Source organism: Piliocolobus tephrosceles, chromosome 10, assembly GCF_002776525.5.
Source record: "Piliocolobus tephrosceles isolate RC106 chromosome 10, ASM277652v3, whole genome shotgun sequence".
Taxonomy (NCBI): domain Eukaryota; kingdom Metazoa; phylum Chordata; class Mammalia; order Primates; family Cercopithecidae; genus Piliocolobus; species Piliocolobus tephrosceles.
The window spans coordinates 45959415-45981529 of NC_045443.1; the positions used below are offsets into that span (position 1 = coordinate 45959415).

Here is a 22115-nt window from a genome sequence, read left to right on the forward strand (position 1 = left end):
CTGCCTCACCTGCCAAAATTTCACAACCTCTTTCCTTTCTCACCTTGGCCTAAAGCTTCCTGGCGGGTGTCCAGACCAGGGCCACACATTCCGCCAGGCTACAGCAGGGGCAGAAGATTCATTACAGTCCTGCATGGCTTCTGCATCTCCCCTCAAGTCCGCCTATGCACTCAAGATCATCAGCAGAGACCCTCTGCTCTGCTCTTAATGTGACTGTCTCTCATTTTCCAAGCCAACCCACCCCGCAACCAGTGGTGTCCCTCCTGCCAGGGAGAAGCTGGGAAATAAGCTAGAACTAGACACAGCCTTAGTATTCACGTATTTATTCTCAGAACATACAAACTTATCTTCTCAGAGAATAGAAAACAGAGATTTCACTCAGTGACAAAGATGGACACAGCCAGTTCACCCTGTTCCCCCATCTACTCAGAAACTCCCCTGGGGGAGGGGATGCCTGGAGCACACAGCACCCCTTGGTGCGGGGCTGTGCACAGGTCTAAAGGCGCTCGACTTTCTTTACCATCCAAACAGGAAAACAGCTGTCCAGATGACAGTAAGATTCCACTGTCCGTAATCCTCATGGTGCCAGGTCCCCTGGGGCATCTAGGGCAACGATGCTGCTGCAGTTTATACAGTTACACAGTCAAGTCTGTGCCAAAGGAGGTCCCATCAGGCAGCCAGGTTTCTGTTCAGTCTGGGCAGCAATGCCAAATGGCTGCCCCCATAGCCTGGCATGAGCTGATGGCCCAGTGCAATCCCAAAGCAAAGAAGGGCAGAGCTGGGCCAAAAAGCTGTGGTAATTTCTCTCCCTGCCTCCGACAGCGTTGTCCTCTCCTTTTGCAGCCCCACACGCAGGCCCCCCGACCTGAGGGTCTGGGCTAGAGAGTCTGATTGTTTTCCTAAGCCCCCATAACCCAAGAATGAGGACCTGGAAAGAGGGATGTGAGGTTTCTGAAGAACAGGCATCAGGTAGCTTCGGAGATGCCCTCAGCCCACAGGAAGAGTGCTGTGTCAGGCAAAGATGGTCTCCTCCCGGCGCTTCTTGGTGAGGATGGTGCCTGGCTTATGCTGGGCATCTGGGTGGTTGGCTAGTTCGGGGGGACAGGAAGACACTGGGCTTTCCAGGATGGCTTGCTTCAGCTCGTAGAACACAGCAGAGTCCTCTTTTGTGAGGAAGGTGATGGCCACCCCACTCTTGCCTGCTCGTCCCGTGCGGCCAATGCGGTGGATGTAATCTGGGGAATGGGAAGAACGTCACTCAGCACAGCCCAGATGCCCGGGGGAGCCGTGTCTGATGCCTCCACTTCTACAGGCGTCCTTCCCACCCCATCTCCAAAGGCGGGAATACAGCACATGCTGCCTGAACCTGAGGTGCCCACCGTGCCCTCTCCAGGTGCCCATCTCCCCTGTCCTCCTACTGACTGTAGTCCCCACCACACTAAGACCCACAGCTGCCTAGCTTCATTCTTCACACTCTTGAGGACACAAGTGTCATCCCAGCTGCTGGGACAACAAACCCAGGTAAGATAAAAGACAGGAGCGCTTCTCATGGGAGCAAACAATCCGAGACTCATGGGAGCTGAGGAAGGCAGTAACAGCCTTCCATGGACAGCACCCTGACTTCGAGTGGGACACCACAAGGAATCTGACTTCACCCTGGATTGAAGCTGCTTTCCCTGGAACTTACCTTCAATATTTTTAGCCATATCATAGTTGACAACCATAGACACATCTTGGATGTCAATACCACGACCAGCCACATCTGTAGCCACCAAAATATCCTTGGCCCCAGCCTTGAGGTTGGACAATGCAAACTCTCGCTGCTCCTGGCCTTTTCCACCATGCAGTGTGCAAGCATTATACTGTTGGAAGAATGGCAGAGTGAGCAATGTGATCAAGGAGAGACACAGGAGTTCAGAGGAATGGGACAGACACAGAGGGAGGGTTGGAGAGGGCAGCAGGGTAGGAGAAAGGGAAGGAGGCAAGAGAAAGAATGACTGCAGTGAAAGGAAGGAAAGAACAAGTGAGCTGAAGAGATGGATGAGAGGAAAAGGTGTGGTGTGGCAGGGACACACAGAGTCAGGTCAAAGGCAAAGCAGCTGGGAGAGCTGTGGAGCCAGACAGATGAGAAGTCCTCAGAGAATTAGGGGCAAGCTCAGGGTAGAAAGCAGGGATCAAGAAGTTTAAGGAAGTTGAAGAACTGAGTGGCAGAGACACACCCTTCCCGTCAAGCACCAGTAACAGGAGTAAAGGACACCGATTATCAGCTCCCTTCTGACCCCATCACCTCCTCTCCTCAACATATCTAAGCACAGTTTTACCTACTCTTTTCTATATCCTCAGACTCTGCCAGGATATGGGTCTCAAACCTTTCCCTGGCTCCACCTCACCAGGATGAAGACCTAACACAGCTCTGGCTGGCATTACTGCAGCAGACAGGGAGTCCCAGCAACTGACTCCATTCTTTTCATTCCCTCAAACCACCCTTTACCCTGGTGCTGACTTGTTGATTGCTGGACAGGTTAAAGAAAGGGTGAGAATCGAAAGGAAGAGCCTAGGGGGCCTTGCTAGATTCAGAAAGCAGTGCCACAGAGGCCAGATTTTGTTCTCCCCTGCCAGACACACCCCCATCTTCTCCAGGGATTTGGCCAACACGTCGCAGCCCTTCTTCTGGTTGACAAAAATAATGATGGGTGGGTCAAAGCCTTGCTCCAAGATTGCCAGCAGCTTTTTCCTGGAGGAAAGAGGAGAAAGACGAGATGCATAATACCTCCTGCTCCAAGTGAAATGCCCAACCCTGATCTGTGAACACTACTTTCAGGGTCTTCAATGCCCATGACATTCTGCCCAAGAAAACAGCAGCTCGCCGGGCGCGGTGGCTCAAGCCTGTAATCCCAGCACTTTGGGAGGCCAAGACGGGCGGATCACGAGGTCAGGAGTTCGAGACCATCCTGGCTAACACGGTGAAACCCCGTCTCTACTAAAAAATACAAAAAGCTAGCCGGGCGAGGTGGCGGGCGCCTGTAGTCCCAGCTACTCGGGAGGCTGAGGGAGGAGAATGGCGTAAACCCGGAAGGCGGAGCTTGCAGTGAGCTGAGATCCAGCCACTGCACTCCAGCCCGGGCGACAGAGCGAGACTCCCTCTCAAAAAAAAAAAAAAAAAAAAAGAAAACAGCAGCTCAACACAGCAAAGCAATTGCCCTGTCCTGCACTTGCACTGAAAAAAGTTCTGAGAACCATTTCATTCTCCACCCTGTTTCCCCTGGCTCAGGTGCCCTCGTACCTCTTTTCTGACTCTGACATGAGGAAGACCTTCTGTTCCACACGCTCATGGGGCTTGCCTGCGGAGCCAATGTACACCACAGCAGGTCGCCGAAGATAGCTCCTGGCCAGACGCTCCACTGCTGGGGGCATGGTAGCCGTGAACATGACTGTCTACGAAAACAAGAGGCTCAGCCCTGCACCCAGGCAGGCATAATTACATATCCCACTGTCACCAACCCAGCCCAGACTAAAGAATCTAAAATGTGCCACAGTATAGGCTTTGATAGCCACCACCTTAGAAAATAGTGTCCTCTGAATTCCCATCCTTCCCCAGTACCCGTTCATCAAGGCACTTTCCATCTTATGATGACAGGAAGGCCTGCGAGCATTTGCTAGCACCTGTGGTCCCGGTAGCAACTTAAGTCTTTGGAATCGTTTTTCCAGGGCTAAGCTAAACGGCTCCATCCTTAGGACTGTCAGAGGACCATACCTAGGCACACTTCATTCTAGAAACATGTACTCTGAGCCCACCTAAGGCAAAAAAGGCCCAATAGGAGGTTGGCAAACTTGTACAACTTTTCTTTTTTTTTTTTTTTTTTGAGACAGGGCCTCACTCTGTTGCCCAGGTTGGAGTGGAATAGTGGCATGACCTCAGCTCACTGCAACCTCGGCTCACTGCAACCTCGGCCTCCCAGGCTTAAGAGGTCCTCCCACCTCAGCCTCCGGAGTGGCTGGGACCACAGGTGCACACCACCGTGCCCAGCTAATTTTTGTAATTTTTGTAGAGATGGGGTTTCGCCATGTTGCCAGGCCGTCTCAAACTCCTGAGCTCAAGTGATCCACCTGCCTTGGCCTGTCCCACTTTTCCCAGCCCAGGGAAGCAGCCTTACTTGGCGGTACTTATGTTTTCCCGATTCAAAGTTGGCCAGCATCTTCTCAGGGTCCTCAGCCTCATCTGTGTCTGGCTTCTGGTTGCTGACAGGCATGTGCTCCAGGATCTTCTGGACATCTGGCTCAAAGCCCATGTCAATCATCCTATCTGCCTCATCCAGAACCACATAGGTACAGCGGCTCAGCACCAGGTAGCGGTTCTCCAGCACATCAATCAAACGCCCAGGGGTAGCGATCACAATCTGAGTAGTACAGTATAATCATTTACAGCCCAGCAGGTGCCCCTTCTTTTCTTTCCTGTGAACTATCCACCCACTTGGGTGACAGACCTCCAATGCTGAGGAACTTGGACCCCAACCTCTGGTTATGTTTAGCAGTAAAGGCTCCTGCAAACCGGCATGAAATCACTTGTTGCCTGGATTTTCTCAGGAACAAATGAGTTCTCTGAGTAAGATGCAGGGATTAGACAGAGGAGGCAAAATCAGTAGAAACTTTTTTTTTTTTGGCAAATGATTTCAGATCCTGAAGAAGGAACTTTCTTAGATGGGAGAGACTAAGGGATACTATGAAGGGAGTTGTATAAAGACTAAATTTAAAAACAAAATGTAAAAAGACTAAATTTCTACAGCAGATTTCTCATAAAAAGCTCTCCTCCACTTTCCTGAGATGAACGCAATGCACAAAGTCAAAGATTTGGTCTGGCAGAGTAAAGAGTAACAGGCTATGGATAAGAATCTCAGCTCTGCCCACTGCCAGCTTTTGTGACTTCAGGCAGTTATTAACCTGAACCTCAGCTTGATCTATAACAAGGAAATACCACTACCTACTCTCATACATTATTGTGAGAATTAATGAGCTAATATATATGATATATACTATTTGTAATATAAACTCTGGTGCAAAAGTTCTCAATAAATAGCACATATATATAAACCAGCTCCTTTCTTCATTCTACTGCACATCTATTCCAGAAACTAGAAACAAAGCCCCAAGACAGCCTTCCCAGACAGCAGGCTGGCTGCTAGATAGAAAAACAAACCTCACAACCCATGCGCAGCCTGAAGCCCTGGTCTTCTCTGGAGATGCCACCAATGACAGCCACAGTGCGGATACCTAGCGGCTTCCCAAACTTGATGGTCTCTTCCTCAATCTGTTGAGCCAACTCACGGGTGGGAGCCAGGATGATGGCATAAGGGCCTTGGTCTGATTCTTCGATTCTGTGGTAAATGGGGCATCCCACAGCTTTGTGAGCTGTAGTTCTTATCCAACCACAAGCCAGAGCAAGACAAAGACACTCTTATGGGAAGCGATGGGAATGGGGAGGATGATGAGAAAAGAATGCAATGATCTCACTTAAAAATCAGAGGCTGGGCCGGGCGCTATGGCTCACACCTGTAATCCCAGAACTGTGGGAGGCTGAGGCAGGTGGATCACCTGAGGTCAGGAGTTTGAGATCACCCTGGCCAACATGGTGAAACCCTGCCTCTAATAAAAATACAAAAATTAGCCAGGAGTGGTGGTGGGCGCCTGTAATACCAGCTACTCGGGAGGCTGAGGCAGGAGAATCGCTTGAACCCAGGAGATGGAGGTTGCAGTGAGCTGAGATCGTGCCACTGCACTCCAGCCTGACAGAGACACTCTGTCTCAAAAAAAAAAAAAAAAAGTAAATCCAGAGGCCAGGCAAGATGGTACAAGCCTATAATCCCAGCACTTTGGGAGGCCGAGGTGGGTGAATCGCTTGAGCCCAGGAGTTTGAGACCAGCCTAGGCAACATGGTGAAACCCTGTTCTACAAAAAATACAAAAATTAGCTGGGCATGTTGGAACACACCTGTAATCCCAGCTACTTGGGAGGCTGAGATGGGAGGATCTGCGCCTGGGAGGCAACGGTTGCAGTAAGCCAAGATCACACCACTGCACTCCAGCCTGGTCAACAAAGCATGACTCCATCTCAAAAAAACAAAAATAAATAAATAAATAAATAATAAATAAATAAATAAATAAAAATCAGAGATTCGGCCAGGTGTAGTGGTTCATGCCCGTAATCCCAGCACTTTGGGAGGCCAAGGCAGGCAGATCACTTGAAATCAGGAGTTTGAGACCAACCTGGCCAACATGGTGAAACCTTATCTCTACTAAAAATACAAAAATTAAGGACGGGCGCAGTGGCTCGTGCCTGTAATCCCAACACTTTGGGAGGCTGAGGCAGGTGGATCACCTGACGTCAGGAGTTAAGAGACCAGCCTGAACAACATGGAGACCCCCTCTCTACTAAAAATACAAAAAAATTAGCCGGGCATGGTGACGGGTGCCTATAATCCCAGCTACTCAGGAGGCTGAAGGAGGAGAATCACTTGAACCTGGGAGGAGGAGGTTGCAGTGAGCCAAGACTGCGCCACTGCACTCCAGCCTGGGCAACAAGAGCGAAACTCCATCTCAAAAAACAAAACAAAACAAAAAAACAAAAGTTAGCTGGGTGTGGTGGCACATGCCTGTAATCCCCAGCTACTCAGGAAGATGAGGCAGGAAAATCACCTGAACCTGGGAGGCAGAAGTTGCAGTGAGCCGAGATCGTGCCACTGCACTCTAGCCTGGGTGACAGAGTGAGACTCTGCCTCAAAAAAATAAATAAAATAAAATAAAATAAATAAAAATCAGAGACTCCAGTATAGCAAAGTTCTCCAGGTCTTTGCCAGCAACATATACTTCTTTGATAGCATGATCCAATTATTCCCTAATATCGAACCAAGAATAAAGAAGCAAGCTTCCGATTATAGATGTGAAACAAAAACCAAACATTCTTTTGCCACTTTCACCTTTCCTACCCAGACAAACCCACTCCAGCTGGTGCCAGCTGACCCCACCTGTCAATTTTGGGAAGTGTGGTGATCCAGACCAGCAGTGGGATGAGGAAGGCTGCTGTCTTGCCGCTGCCAGTCTCAGCCACACCAATGATGTCACGATTCTGTAGCCCAATGGGAATTGCCTGACGCTGGATAGGTGTTGGTTCCTGTAGTGACCCCGAGAAAGAGTAACAGGTACAGGCAGAATTATACAACCTGGGCTACCACTGATAGTAGTAAGCACATCTGCTAGTGCAATGGAAGGATGCCAAGTACAGTTCACAGAAATGGGGACCCCAAGAAGAAACATAATCACTAAAAGCTGACGCTTCTACCAGAAAGTGACAGAAAAGGTCACATTGGTACCCACTAGCAGTGATGGCTCCAAATAGTCAAGGAACAAAGTTCTCTATTCCCAAACTAGTGCAGGAACATTTCAGATCTTTTGGGCCAATCTATCCCTCCTTACCTTATAGCCACACTTATCAATGACCTCCAAGATGTGTGGGGGCAGAGAAGAGTCTTTCCAGGATCGGATGGGATTGGGGATCTTGCCACCTTTGGTGGTGATGCTGTAGTCCTCACGGAAGATCCGCCAGTCCCTGTCCGTCATCTCATCTAACTTTTTCTGAGACCAATGACGATCATCCCAGCGCTGCTTGGCTTCCTTCTTACGAAGTTTGCGGAGTCTTGCCCTGGAGCAGGGTGTGAGGAGTAAGTAGAATCAGTGCCCTCCAACTCCTTTCTGTAGAGCCTCTGGACTCTGTCCAGCCACCCTAGCCTTGATCACTCACTCCTCCTGCTCCTTTTCTTCCAGGGTTCGCCTCTTCTCCATTAGGTCTCCATAGAAACGTGACTGCTCTCGTTTCTGCTGCTTGAGGTCAATGCCTGCAATGAAGCCTCGCCCTAACAACTGCACCTGGTGCCGTTCTTTATACCTGGGATTGAGACAGAGGAAACGAAAAAAGGAGCTGTTACAGCAGTAGGAGGGAAGGGCAGACTACTAATATGAAACAGTTCCTCCTGGACAGGGTCCTTCTTCCACCAGAGGGCTGGCTGACTACCAGTCTACCAATTTTCCATCCCGGCTTGTCTTACTTCCTCCACCTCTGTAGTCATCAGCTCTCTAGGATTGCCTAGTGAAAAAGACCTAGAATTCAGGCCTGAAGCCACTCACAGGGGGTTGTAGTCAATGGATGTGTCCTCAGATGCATCCCACTCAAAAACAAATTTTCGGTCATTGAGATGTCTCGTTCGGCGCCGTTTTTTGATGCCACCCAGGTAACGTTCCTGCCCAGGGAGGGAACACAAAGCACATGAGCCTTGAGGCCCAATTCTCACATGCAGAGATCACAATGGCCAAATAACTAAACCTCATTTTTGTGTGTGGGAGAGAAGTGAAGATGGATCCAAGGCCTGCACCTTAATGGCATGCAGTTCCTTGCTCTTATCCTTCTCTTCCCGGATCTTCTGCCGCCCTTCCTCATCCTCATTTCCATTGGTCTCCCGTTCCATCCTCTCCCTGCGTTCCCGACGTTCCCGTTCCTGAGGATCTTCTGCAGATCAAAGAAAGCAAAGCTACAGAAGAGCTCATGGAAGAAAAGAGGAGAGGGAATGGAGGGAATCCAGACGAGGAACATCAAATGAAAAAAAAAAAGGGCTAGATTTATGATATGGGGTAAATGGAGATCTAACAGAAAAATGTTTTCTCATAAACTCCCACCATCCTTCCCTTTTCCAAACTCCAGAGTGAACAGGTTTCTATCTCTCCTAAGAGACACTGTATCTCATCCCACTCTTTCCTCTTCCATCTAGGGGCTACACAGGGTAGAATAACGAACCCAACATCTTCCTGCCCAAGTCTTGGAACTGTTTCCTTTTCTTCCTCTCTTCTTCAAGCATCCTCTGCCGCTCTTCCACCTCCTGCTGCCGTCGCTTTAGAGCTTCAGCCTCTCGTTCTGCTTTGGAGAGGAACTTGGGCTACAAAACAGATTGGAACTGTCAACAAAGGATCTGGGAGGAGGGTACAATCACATCACTGATGGGGAGATGGCACGGAACCCAAAAACATTTGCTCAAGCATTAAGCCTGTTGAGGAAAACATAAATAGGCCTTGGACTCGGTTATGGACTGAACTACGTCCCCTACAGAATTCTGTGTTTTTTCAGGCTGGACATGGTGGCGCATGCCTGTAATCCCAGTGCTTTGGGAGACCTAGATGGGAGGATTGCTTGAGGCCAGGAGTTCAAGACCAGCCTGGGCAACATAGCAAGATCTTGTTTCTACAAAAATAAAAAAACTCAGCCAGACATGATGGCATGTGCCTATAGTCCCAGCTACTCAGGAGGCTGAGGCAGGAAAATTATAAGAGCTCAGGAGTTTGAGGTTATAGTGAGCCATGATTGCACCACTCTACTTCAGCCTAGGCAAAAAAGCAAGACCTTATCTCTTTAAAAAAATGTGATCGGGCACAGTGGCTTGTGCCTATAAATCCCAGCACTTTGGGAGGCCAAGGCAGACAGATCACGAGGTCAGGAGTTCGAGACAAGCCTGGCCAGCACAGTGAAACCGTCTCTACTAAAAAATACAAAAAATTAGCTGGGCATGGTGGCGCGTGCCTGTAATCCCAGCTACTCAGGAGGCTGGGTCAGGAGAACTGCCTGAACCTGGGAGACGGAGGTTGCAGTGAGCCAAGATCGTGCCACTGCACTCCAGCCTGGGCAACAGAGCGAGACTCCATCTCAAAAGAAACAAACAAACAAAAAATACATGTGTTATATATATTTTTTGCGACAGACTCTTGCTCTGTTGCCCAAGCTGCAGTACAGTGGTGTCATCATGGCTCACTACAGCTTCAACCTCCTGGGCTCAAGCAATATCCTTGCCTCAGCCTCCTAAGTAGCTGGGACTACACATGCATGCTACCACAGATGGCTAATTTTTAAAATTTTATAGAGATGGGTTTTCACCATGTTGCCCAGGCTGGTCTAAAAATCCCTGGCTCAAGTGATCCTCCCATCTTGGCCTTCCAAAATATTGGGATTACAGGTGTGAGCCACTGTACCCAGCTCAAAATTCGTATGTGGAAGCCCTAACCCCTAGTATCTCAGAATGTGACTGTATGTGGAGACAGGGCATGTAAAGAGGTGATTAAGTTAAAACGAGCCCATTAGGCTGGGCACAGTGGCTCATGCCTGTAATCCCAGCACTTTGTGAGGCCAAGAAGGGCAGATCACTTGAGCCCAGGGGTTCCAGACCAGCCTGGGCAACATGGTGAAATCCTGACTCTACAAAAAATACAAAAATTAGCTGGGCGTTGTGGCACGCACCTGTAGTCCCAGATATTTGGGAGGCTGAGGTGGGAGGATTGCTTCAGCTTGGGAGGCGGAGGTTGAAGTGAGCCGATATCACGCCACTGTACTCCATCCCCGGTGACAGAGTGAGACTCTGTCTCAACAACAACAAAAAAGACCTTTTAGGGTGAGCCCTAATCCAATACAAGGGGTACATATGTACACAGGGAAGACCATGTGAAGAGCTGAGGAAGAAGACAGTTTTATAAGCCAAGGAGAGAGGCCTCAGAAGAAACAACCCTGCTGACACTCTGCTCTCAGACTTCCAGCCACCAGAACTACGAGAAAATTAATTTCTGTTGTTGAAGTCACCCAGTCTGTGGTATTTTGTTATGGCAGCCTGAGCGGATGAATGGAGAACCCCAAGTACTTACCTTAGCCTCAGCTTCTTCCTCAGCCTTTTTCTTGGCCAGAAGTTCCTCCAGGGATAATGGCTGGGCCTGAACATAAAACACGGAACTTTAGTCTATAAAGGCTCTCTTCCCTTTAAAGATCAACAAAGCAACGCACGAGTTGAAGATGAAAAATATCCTTCCTCTCCTTCACCTTAGGCTTCTTATCACTATGTTCATCCTCTTCATCCTTCTTAGAGTCTCTGTCCTTCCGAGATTTAAAGTCTTTTCCTCGGCCAGGAGATAAGCTTTGAGGAAAAGGAACAAGAAAGGTCCACATCATTCTTACTTCAGCCCCTGGATGAGGTTCAAGTTAAGCCCCAAAAACAGAATGGAAGTTTCCCCATGACTCAACAAGACTGGCCCACGGTCATCTATCACATCTTGAAACTCTCTTAGCAGGCATGGTCATTCTGCCAGCTCTGAAACCTAATTATGGCCCTGTCTTGGCCCGTTTCTACCCAAATCTCCTTTTGAGACTAATCTTCTTTGGGAAGTGGGACTTTACTACTGATGTCAAAAATATTTCCTCAGGCCGGGCGCAGTGGCTCAAGCCTGTAATCCCAGCACTTTGGGAGGCCGAGACGGGCGGATCACGAGGTCAGGAGATCGAGACCATCCTGGCTAACACGGTGAAACCCCATCTCTAATAAAAAATACCAAAAACTAGCCGGGCGAGGTGGCCAGAGCCCCGGCCAGCGCCTGTAGTCCCAGCTACTCGGGAGGCTGAGGCAGGAGAATGGCGTGAACCCGGGAGGCGGAGCTTGCAGTGAGCTGAGATCTGGCCACTGCACTCCAGCCTGGGCTGCAGAGCGAGACTCCGTCTCAAAAAAAAAAAAATATTTCCTCTAGGCCAGGCGCAGTGTCTCACGCCTGTAATCCCAGCACTTTGGGAGGCCAAGGCAGGTGGGTCACCTGAGGTCAGGAGTTCAAGACCAGCCTGGCCAACATGGCAAAACCCTGTCTCTGCTAAAAACACAAAAATTAGCCAGGTGTGGCTGTTTTAAATTTTTTTTTTGGAGACGCAGTGTCACTCTGTTGCCCCGGCTGGAGTGCAATGGTGTGATCTCGGCTCACTGCAACCTCTGCCTCCTGGGTTCAAGCAATTCTGCCTCAGCTTCCCGAGTAGCTGGGACTACAAGTGCGTACCGCCACCACTGGCTAATTTTTTTTTTTTTTTTTTGAGACGGAGTCTCGCTCTGTCGCAATCTCTGCTCACTGCAAGCTCTGTCACCTCCCAGGTTCACGCCATTCTCCTGCCTCAGCCTCCCGAGAAGTTGGGACTACAGGAGCCCGCCACCACACACAGCTAGTTTTTTTTCGTATTTTTAGTAGAGACGGGGTTTCACCATGTTCTCCAGGATGGTGTCGCTCTCCTGACCTCGTGATCTGCCCACCTCAGCCTCCCAAAGTGATGGGATTATAGGCGTGAGCCACTGCGCCCGGCCTAATTTTTATAATTTTTAGTAGAGACGAGGGTTCACCATGTTGGTCAGGCTGGTCTCGAACTCTTGACCTCAGGTGATACATCCACCTCGGATGTATCCGAGTGCTAGGATTATAGGTGTGAGCCACGGTGCCCGTCCCTCCTTAACTCTTTCATACACAATGAATTTAGCCTACATGGCCACCCCACCACAAGCCAAGAAGATACTGTTATCTATATTCCCTCATCATTTTTCATTCCTATCAATCCCAACAATCTTTCCCCATACCTGCTCTAAGCTTAATCTACAAGAGAATTCAAACAACTGCACTGAGCTTCTGTTAGGAGCATTCTGTTCTCTGCCTTGAATTCTAACCTATACTTTCAGGGCCTGATAAGAACTTTGTATACAGGCCAGGCACAGTGGCTCATGCCTGTAATCCCAGCATTTTGAGAGGCCAAAGTGGCCAGATCACCTAAGGTCAGGAATCGAGACCAGCCTGGCCAACAGGCGAAACCCCGTCTCTACTAAAAATACAAAAATTAGCCAGGTGTGGTGGTGTGTGCCTGCAATCCCCACTACTTGGGGGGCTGAAGCAGCAGAATCGCTTGAACCTAGGAGGTGGAGGCTGTGGTGAGATTGTGCCACTGCACTCAGCCTGGGTGACAGAGAGAGATTCCGTCTCAAAAGAAAAAAAAAAACAAAAGAGGCCGGGCGCGGTGGCTCATGCCTGTAATCCCAGCACTTTGCGAGGCCGAGGTGGGTGGATCACCTGCGGTCGGGAGTTTGAGACCAGCCTGGCCAACATGGAGAAACCCTGTCTCTACTAAAAATACAAAAATTAGTCAGGCATGGTGGCGCATGCCTGTATTCCCAGCTACTTGGGAGGCTAAGGCAGGAAAACTGTCTGAACCCAAGAGGCGGAGGTTGCAGTGAGCTGAGATCGTGCCATTGCACTCTAGCCTGGGCAACAGGACAAAAACTCCGTCTCAAAAAAAAAAACAAAAACAAACCAAAATCTGGTGGCAGATGCCTGTAGTCCAGCTACTCAGGAGGCGGAGGTGGGTGGATCACCTAAGCCTGGGGAAGTCAAGGCTGCAGTAAGCTGTGATCACACCACTGCACTCCAGGCTGGGTAAGAAAGTGAGACTCTGCTTTAAAAAAATAAATAAAATAAAAATAAATAAGATAAAGAGCTCTGTAATAACCACCAACAGAATCTGTTAAGAGAAATCTACTTTCATAAGAAGCTGAGTCAACTCAGGTGCAGAGAAGAAATGGCAGCATTCCCCTAAAGCCCCCTCATTCCTTCATGTACCTGGATCGTTTCCGGTCCTTGTCCCGTCTGTGTCCATCCTTGTCTCGATCTCGGTCCTTCTTATTCCGATCCCGCTCCTTATCTCGTTCTCGTTCTTTGTGCCGTCGTTCTCTGGAAGACCGCAAATTTAAGAATTCACTGGTATTTCCAAAGTATCTTGCTTCACTGCAGCCCTGAGAAAGTTCCTTTACTCTCGTGCCAAAGTAATGTTTTACAAATTAGAGAATGTATCTCTCACGGAAATAATGAGGGAATTCTAAGAAGCTTCTATAGATCAGAGATGTACTGTTAAGTATTAATGGCAATGACAGGTCATTGACTATGTGAACAGATGAAACTTCCTTTTTTATTTTTTTGAGATGGAGTCTCGCTCTGTCGCCTAGACTGGAGTGCAGTGATGCGATCTCGGCTCACTGCAGTCCCTGCCTCCCGGGTTCAAGGAATTGTCATGCCTGAGACTCCTGAGTAGTTGGGAATACAGACATGCACCACCACACCTGGCTAATTTTTGTATTTTTAGAAGAGACGGGGTTTTGCCATGTTGGCCAGGCTGGTCTCAAACTCCTCACCTCAAGTAATCCACCCACCTCGGCCTCACAAAGTGCTGCGATTACAGGTATGAGCCACCACACCTGGCCACAAATGAACCTTCCTTGACAACCCGGACCTTCATCTTACAAGTTCCCTCTCAACTTTTAAGAGTTGGGTCACTGAGGAAAACTGAAAACACCTGCAGGTCCAACTGGGATAGGAGTAGATTAATGTACAAAAAGTAGATGCCTAGCCAGGCACAGTGGCTCACGCCTGTAATCCCAGTACTTTGGGAGGCTGAGGTGGGTGGATCACCTGAGGTCAGGAGATCGAGATCAGCCTGACCAACGTGGAGAAACCCCGTCTCTACTAAAAATACAAAATTAGCTGGGTGTGGTGGGTGCCTGTAATCCCAGCTATTCGGGAGGCTGAGGCAGGAGAACTGCTTGAACCCAGGAGGCAGAGGTTGTAGTGAGCCAAGATCGTGCCATTGCCCTCCAGCCTAGGCAACAAGAGTGAAACTCCATCTTAAAAAAAAAAAAAAAAAGGCCGGGCACAGTGGCTCACGCCTATAATTCCAGCACTTTGGGAGGCCAAGGCGGGCGGGTCATGAGGTCAGGAGATCGGGACCATCATGGCTAACACGGTGAAACGCCATCTCTACTAAAAATACAAAAATTAGCCAGGCGCGGTGGCGGGTGCCTGTAGTCCCAGCAACTCGGGAGGCTGAGGCAGGAGAATGGTATGAACCCAGGAGATGGAGCTTGCAGTGAGTTGAGATCAAGCCACTGCACTCCAGCCTGGGCGACGGAGCGAGACTCCATCTCAAAAAAAGAAAAAAAAAAATGCCTAATACTGGAGGCATCAGAAGAACCAAGAAGGAAGACATCTGAAATGCACTCTCCCTTCCCATGTAACAATATACAAAGTTACTTTACCTTTCTGCAGATTTGGAACGGGAACGAGAGCGAGAACGGCTGCCTCCTCGACGTCTGTCCCTTGAACGATGCCGCTTTCTATCTTTAGGTGGGGAAGACTTCCGGTCCCGGTCTCTATCCCGCTCTCTGTCAGGAGTCCGTGATCGCTTCCTTTCCTCCTTGGAAGGTGATGCATCACGGTCCTTTTTGTCAGCCAGCTCTCCTGCCATCTGTAATGAGTAGGAAGAGTACTTACAATGTACTAGGCAGTGCTCTAAATTGCTTATATATAATTCACTTACCCTCAAAACAACCCTATGAGGTAGATATATTAGTATGTCTACCGTGCAGATGAGAAGACTGAAATTCAGGTATATAAAGGAACTTGTCTGAGGGCAGACAGGTAGTGGCAGAGTTGCAGGCAGTCTGGCTCCACAGACCATTGTTACTCACTATACTATATCGTCTCCCTGTAATTCCTTTCGGGGTCTCACTCTGTCACCCAGGCTGGAGTGCAGTAGTGCAATCATAGGTCACTGCAGCTTCAACTTCCTGAGCTCAAGCCATCCTCCTGCCTCGCCTGGCTAATTTATTTTTTGTAGAGACAAAGTCTCACTATGTTGCCCAGGCTGGTCTTAAATTCCTGACCTCAAGCAATCCTCCTGCCTCAGCCTCTAAAAGGCTGAGATTACAGGCGTGAGCCACAGTGCCTGGCCGATTCCTTTTTATATATTCATTTCCAGATACGTACAGTGAATATACCATATTTTTGTAATTACACTGCAAAAGAGTATCAAAAGAAGTGTTAGTGTATGAATAGTGTACCACTTCTAGAAACATCCTACATTGCTTACTTTGAAGTTTATTAGGTCTGCCAACCCACTAGGATCAGTCAGCACACATACATCTGAGAGAGACATTTCTCCAGCTCATAAAGAGAGCTCAGTGGAGAAAAAAGTTTAACTTTGAGATCTGGATCATATTATAATTAGCACCACAAGGAAAACCTGAATTTAAGTGGAGAAACACACTTTTACTCAGATTAAAAGAAATGTACCTCTAGTTATGCAATGGGAAAAATTTGGTGAAGGGTACACAGGACCTCTACACACATTTTTTAACTTCCTGTGAAACTATAATTATTTCAAAATATATATTTTTTAAATACCCAAAACTAGAGGTTGCAGAAGTCCTGACTGACACTCCCTATTCAGATTTTCACAACCTTGGTCATCTGCATAACCCAGTTTTGTGAAAGGTTTCAGCAGGAATTTTTTCTGTCTCCCTCCTACCTGGGAGACACCGAACACCACTCCCACACTGTCAACTATTCTTTGGACTATGAAATCTAGTTCAGCCAGGAGCTAAAACTGCAGCAAGCCTGAATCTGCAACCACCTCATCATCATCCCAAAGACTTGGGATACATTTCTCGCAACTTATTTTATCCCCAGATGGTTCAGCTCAAATAGTTCCTTAAGCTTTAGCTTACAAGTCCCCCTTCTCATGCCATTGCCCGCCATATATCCTTAAGGAAGATTGTATAAAGATAAGAAAAGAAAAATGAACAAGAAACACTTTCAAAATGTGAGGACAACCCATTTGATCTCACAATCACCTGAGAAATGACTGACTGTTCTGTATCAGTACATCATGCATATCACATAGAAATAGCTATGTCTTGGGCTGGGAGTGGTGGCTCACACCTGTAATCCCAGCACTTTGGGAGACCGAGGCAGGCAGATCACGAGGTCAGGAGATTGAGACCATCCTGGCAAACATGGTGAAACCCCGTCTCTACTAAAAATACAAAAGTTAGCTGGGCGTGGTGGTGCGTGCCTGTAGTCCCAGCTACTCAGGAGGCTGAGGCAGGAGAATCGCTTGAACCTGGGAGGTGGAGGTTGCAGTGAGCCGAGATCATGCCACTGCACCCCAGCCTGGGAAACAGGGCAAAACCCTGTTTCAAAAAAAAAAAAAAACACTTGTAGCCCTAAGAAAATAATCCCAAAGGAGGGCTATTTTCTCTGTACAGCATCCTGGATATCATTCATTCTTTCAACAAATATTCACCGAGCACCTACAAGGTACCAGAAATTGTTGTAGGTAATGGAGACAAAGCAGTAAAGAAAACAAAGTCTCCTACTTCATAAAGCGTAAATTCTAGTGTAGCAGAAAGGATTTTAAATAGTAATGAATGCTAATGAAGAGAATAAAAGAATGATATGATTGGTAAGGGTATGAACAACAGATAGATGGCTCAGGGTAGAAGTTTTAGTTGACATTTAAGCTGAGACTTGAATGATGGGAAAGAGGGCCATGAAAAGATCAGGGTAAAAAACCCTTATTAGATAGAAGAGATGTGAGTACTAGGAAACTGGGGCAGGACCTAGCTTAGCATGTTTGTCAGGTTTGTTTTTTTGTTGTTGTTGTTGTTGCTGAGACAGGATCTCACCCTCTCACCCAGGATGGAGGGCAGGGCACAATCATGGCACACTGCAGCCTTGACTTCCCAGGCTCAAGCGATCCTCCTGCCTCAACCTCCCAAGTAGTTGGGACTATAGGCGCATGCCACTACACCCGACTAATTTTTTTTTTTTGAGACAGAGTCTTGCTCTGTAGCCCAGCCTGGAGCGCAATGGCACGATCTCAGCTCACTGCAACCTCCACCTCCCAGGTTCAAGTGATTCTCCTGCCTCAGTCTCCCGAGTAGTTGGGATTACAGGCACGTGCCACCACGCCTGGCTAATTTTTTGTATTTTTACTAGAGGCAGAGTTTCACCATGTTGGCCAGGCTGGTCTCAAACTCCTGACCTCAGGTGATCCGCCCTGAGTGCCCAAAGTGCTGAGATTACAAGCATGAGCCACCGTGCCTGGCCCCAACTAATTTTTAAATTTTTTATTAGAGACAAGGTCTCAATTTGTTGTCCAGGCTAGTCTTGAACTCCTGGGCTCAGCCTCCCAAAGTGCTGGTATTACAGGTGTGAGCCCAACTGCACGTCTGTCAGTTAAAAACATATTTGTGTGGCCAGGCCTGGTGGCTCATGCCTGTAGTACCAGCACCTTGGGAGGCCAAGGCGGGAGGATCACTTGAGCTCAGGAGTTCAAGACCAGCCAGGATAGTATAGTAAGACTTCCCGTCTATTTTGAAAAATAAAATTTTACATTTATAAAAGTCAGCCGGAGGCTGGGTGCAGTGGCTCACGCCTGTAATCTCAGCACTTTGGGAGGCTGAGGTAGGCGGATCATGAGGTCAGGAGTTTGAGACCAGCCTGGCCAACAGGGTGAAACCCTATCTCTACTAAAAATACAAAAATTAGCCAGGCACAGTGTCGGGCATCTGTAATCCCAGGTACTCGGAAGGCTGAGGCAGAACTGCTTGAACCCAGGAGGTGGGGGATGTTTTGAGCCAAGATAGCGCCACTGCACTCCAGCCTGGGTGACAGAGCAAGACTCCCTCTGTCTCGAGGAAAAAAAAAAAAAAATCAGCCAGGTGTGGTGGTTCACACCTGTAATCCTAGCACTTTGGGAGGCTGAGGGTGGGTGGAATGCTTGAATTCAAAAGTGTTCAAGAGCTCATAGGCAAAGGCCTGGGAGGAAAATATCATCCGGGAACATGGCTTGTACCCCCAGGAGCCAATACTACCTATGGGGCCCATGCTCCTTTGCTCCTGCCTGGGGAGGATTACCTGAGCCCAGGCTGAGGTGGGAAGACTTCTTGAGCCTGGGAGGCACTGATGCAGGGGGAATACTGATTCAAGATGAGTTCAGTGAGCTGGGCAGGAGTTAGATAACGAAAATGTGTTACAGGTCAGAGTAAACTGGATTTTAACTGCAACGGGGATCTTAGAAGAGCTTTAAACAGGAAGCAATCTAATACTTTGGTGACTTGCAAGAAAATATATAGCAGAGAGGCACAGTGAAAGCAAAACCACTGAGAGTGCTATTATGGTACTCTAGGCAAGAGATGGCAGTGGCTTGTTCTAGGAAGGTGGCAATGGAGATGGAAAGAAGTAGGCAGCGTCAGAGCATATTTTGGAGGCAAAGCTGACAGGACTTACCGAAGGGAGATAGGGAAAGAAGAGACACAAAGATAGCTCCTAAATTTATAGTTTCAGCAACCTAATAGTTTGCAGTGCCATAGCAAACTAACTGGAAAAGACTAGGGAAGGAATAGATTTAAGAAGAAATCAAACATTTCATTTTGGCCAGGTTAATGTGAGATGTCAGTAAGACAACCAAGTGGAGATTCCCAGAAGGTAAGTAGAAATGCAAATCTGGAACTTAGGGAAGAGGGTCTGTAGACAAAAACCTGAGTCACCAATACACAGATAGCTTTTAAAGCCATGGGACACTAAATGATATTACCTAAGTAGGCAGCATAGTGACAGAAAAAAATAGAGAAGAAGCTCCAGGATTGAGCTCTGGAACACCTTTAACAGGAGTTAGCCACAGGATGAACCACAGAAAAAGAATGGAAAGAACCAGCAGCCAGTGAGAAAGGACAAAGAAAAGTATGGCAACGAAGAAGCCGAAAACATGTTTCAAGGAGGGAGGGGTCAACGGTATCAAGTACCAACGAAGTGGAGAGGGAATAACGGACAGAGAAGCAACCACTGAATTTGGAAAAATGGAGATTGCTGGTGACCTTGACAAGAGCTGTTTCAGTGGCATTGAGGGAATGGAAGCCCAAGTGGAATGAGTTTGGAAGAGAATGAAAAATGAGGAGATAGTAAATACAGGCAACTTTTATCACAGGTTCTATTATCACAAGGGCCAAATAACCAGGCTGACTCTGGCCATGCTTCCCAGCAGCCTTCCTCTCAAACCTCCAGATCTTCAGGTCCTCAGTTCTTGCAGAGCAGGGGCACATTCTTTTTTTTCATTCAATGACGTATTTACCAAGTATCTACTGTATGCAAGGCACAGTGCTAGGTGCTGTGTGAGTCACAAAAATAAATTCTGTTCACAGCAAGTTTTTAGAACAACAGGGGTTATCAGGCTGGACGCAGTGGCTCACACCTGTAATCCTAACACTTTAAGAGGCCAAGGCAGGTGGAATGCCTGACCTCAGGAGTTCGAGACCAGCTTGGGGAACACGGTGAAACCCCGTCTCTACTAAAAATACAAAAAATTAGCTGGGCGTGACGACCTGCGCCTGTAATCCCAGCTACTTGGGAGGCTGAGACAGGAGAATCGCTTGAACCCGGGAGGCGGAGGTTGCAGTGAGCAGAGATCGCGCCATTGCACTCCAGCCTGGGCGACGGAGCGAGACTCCGTCTCAAAAAAAAAGAGAACAATAGGGGGTATGAGACACATACCAAGAAGAGTATCAAGGCTCAGATGTAGTAATACAGGTGTTCAAAGGCGTTTCCTTTCACTTGTAAAAGGTGATGTGGAAGGCTTGGTAGAGGAAATGACGCTTGAGCCTTTAAGTATAAGTAGAATTTGAAGATATGTAATTAAGGAGGCGGAAAAGAAGTCATTCCCGGCAAAAGAAATAACAGAGGCGGAGCAGAGGCGGGAAAACATGGACTGATTGCGAGAGAAAAGCCTGAGTTCCAGTTTGGCTGCAGCAAAGGCTACTTGAAGCATGAAAGAATAAGGTCAGACTGGGGGTATCAGAGGCGCTGTGCCCATGGGCAGAGTCCTGGGAGGAAAATATCGTGCAGGGACGTGGCCTGTGCTCGGAGGAGCCAACACTACCCCTGGGGCCTGCGCCCCTTCACTCATGCCCGCCCAAGCTTCCCGGATTCATGCCCCTTTTCTGAGGCGTTCTTTCCCGCCTCGTCCAGGAGGCAGGGGCCACCGCTGTGCCCCGACTCTCGCCCTCTCTGTAAGCTCGTGGGAACCGCCTCCACCGCCCGGGACTCACCACCCTGAGTCTGAACCGCCCAACGCGGCCTCAACGTCGCGGAGCCGTCGCCATCTTTCCCGTTTCCTGGTCGCGGCGATGAACACCCCCCGGCCGCAAGGCAAGCTGGGAAGGCGAGTTCCTGGGGCTGGGCGAACAGGCCGACACTGAGGCCCAGGAACTACCAATCCCAGAATGCACGGCTAGAGCGCCGGCCCCAGGCTGCGGGGTCTGCCGGGCAATGTGGTTTGCCAGACGTTAGCGTCCGGGAAAGAAGAGTTTTTCGCGGATAGGCTTCCGGCATTAGGTTGTCCCGCCGAGCATCCTTCTTGGAATTGGCTGGTCTTCCTAGAAACTACAGTCGATGACAATCGTTGCCCGTGGCTTACAGTGGAGGAATTTAAGGGCATCCTGAGATATCTATGGCACGTAATTATAGCTAACAACTGCAGTAACAACAATAAATATCATTCGTGGAAAAGCGGTTTTTATAACAATTCTGTGAGAATGGGGCTAGTCCCATTTTACAGTTGGACAAACTAAAGATTAGGTTACAGGAGTAGGTTCACAAGGAGGGTGATGCAATTCTCCATTGTGTGTGGAACTATCCCAGGCTTAGGAGGACCTTTTAGCAAAACCTTGGCCCCTGCAGCCGGATGAATGCCGTAACAACCCCCAGTTATTGTTACAGCTCCAAATGAGCCCACACAATGGACTCTAAAGTCCTCCCGGAAGGATGGTATCTCCTGGGCTCTAGCACCTGTTTTCTCAACATTCCAGATAGAACCCTGGTTTCCTCAATTTTTTTGCCCTTTGGAATGTGACCAATTGTTGAGCTGTCTTGGTATTTTTGCTTCTTTCTTCCCCCAGATTCCCCCCCTACTTCAGTCTTCCACTGAGTTTTGTTGTTGTTGTTGTTTTAACCCCAAATCGTAAGTTAACTTTGTGTTTCTCTTTGGTCTTATGGGTTCATAACTCTTTCCCTCAAAACAAAACAAAACACTGCAATTGCGGCAACGGTTTAGATAACCGGAAGTATTTTGGACCTCCCTTCCCATTTTGCCAGCAGCAGGTTTGTTGCTTGAATTCCACATGGCTGTAGGTCTGGCTTTTCTCTCCGAATATGCCTTAAGCTCTCAAGCAAAGCCTCAGGATAGACCCAAGTAATCCTAAAGCCCTGAGCATCATGCACAATGGCCCGAAGTAACCCTTGGAGACACACACTTCTCTTAGAATCTGCAGCCTTTCCCCTCCCTGCTTCTACTCCAGAGAGAACGGAAGGGAAAGAAGAGAGCTGAGATCTGCTAGGTGTAAGTCACCACGAAAGCAC

General features: G+C 48.4%; 1 protein-coding gene across 1 annotated transcript; it reads right to left on the reverse strand.

Annotated features, from left to right (window-relative positions):
- Positions 1 to 301: 301 nt before the first annotated feature.
- DDX23 (DEAD-box helicase 23) lies at positions 302 to 20905 on the reverse strand. The gene is made up of 17 exons (XM_023211246.3): positions 20807 to 20905; positions 14957 to 15165; positions 13488 to 13598; positions 10897 to 10990; positions 10725 to 10790; positions 8839 to 8977; positions 8420 to 8553; positions 8175 to 8287; positions 7792 to 7935; positions 7467 to 7692; positions 7019 to 7164; positions 5195 to 5372; positions 4155 to 4397; positions 3284 to 3435; positions 2626 to 2734; positions 1688 to 1862; positions 302 to 1235 (listed from the first exon to the last, which is right to left on the reverse strand). The coding sequence occupies exons 2-17, from the start codon at positions 15163 to 15165 to the stop codon at positions 1012 to 1014; spliced, it is 2463 nt and encodes an 820-aa protein (XP_023067014.2). The 5' UTR covers positions 20807 to 20905; the 3' UTR covers positions 302 to 1011.
- Between the last annotated feature and the right edge of the window lie 1210 nt (positions 20906 to 22115).

Bases quoted from the DNA above. Each gene is read 5' to 3' on its own strand.
- DDX23 (XM_023211246.3), bottom strand. From the start codon at position 15,165: ATGGCAGGAGAGCTGGCTGACAAAAAGGACCGTGATGCATCACCTTCC. The intron at 10,991-13,487 runs GTACATGAAGGA...TTTTCCTCAAAG, and splicing joins AAGGACCGGAAACGATCCAG to CTTATCTCCTGGCCGAGGAA. The intron at 2,735-3,283 runs GTACGAGGGCAC...TCTTTCCTCCAG, and splicing joins ATGTCAGAGTCAGAAAAGAG to GAAAAAGCTGCTGGCAATCT.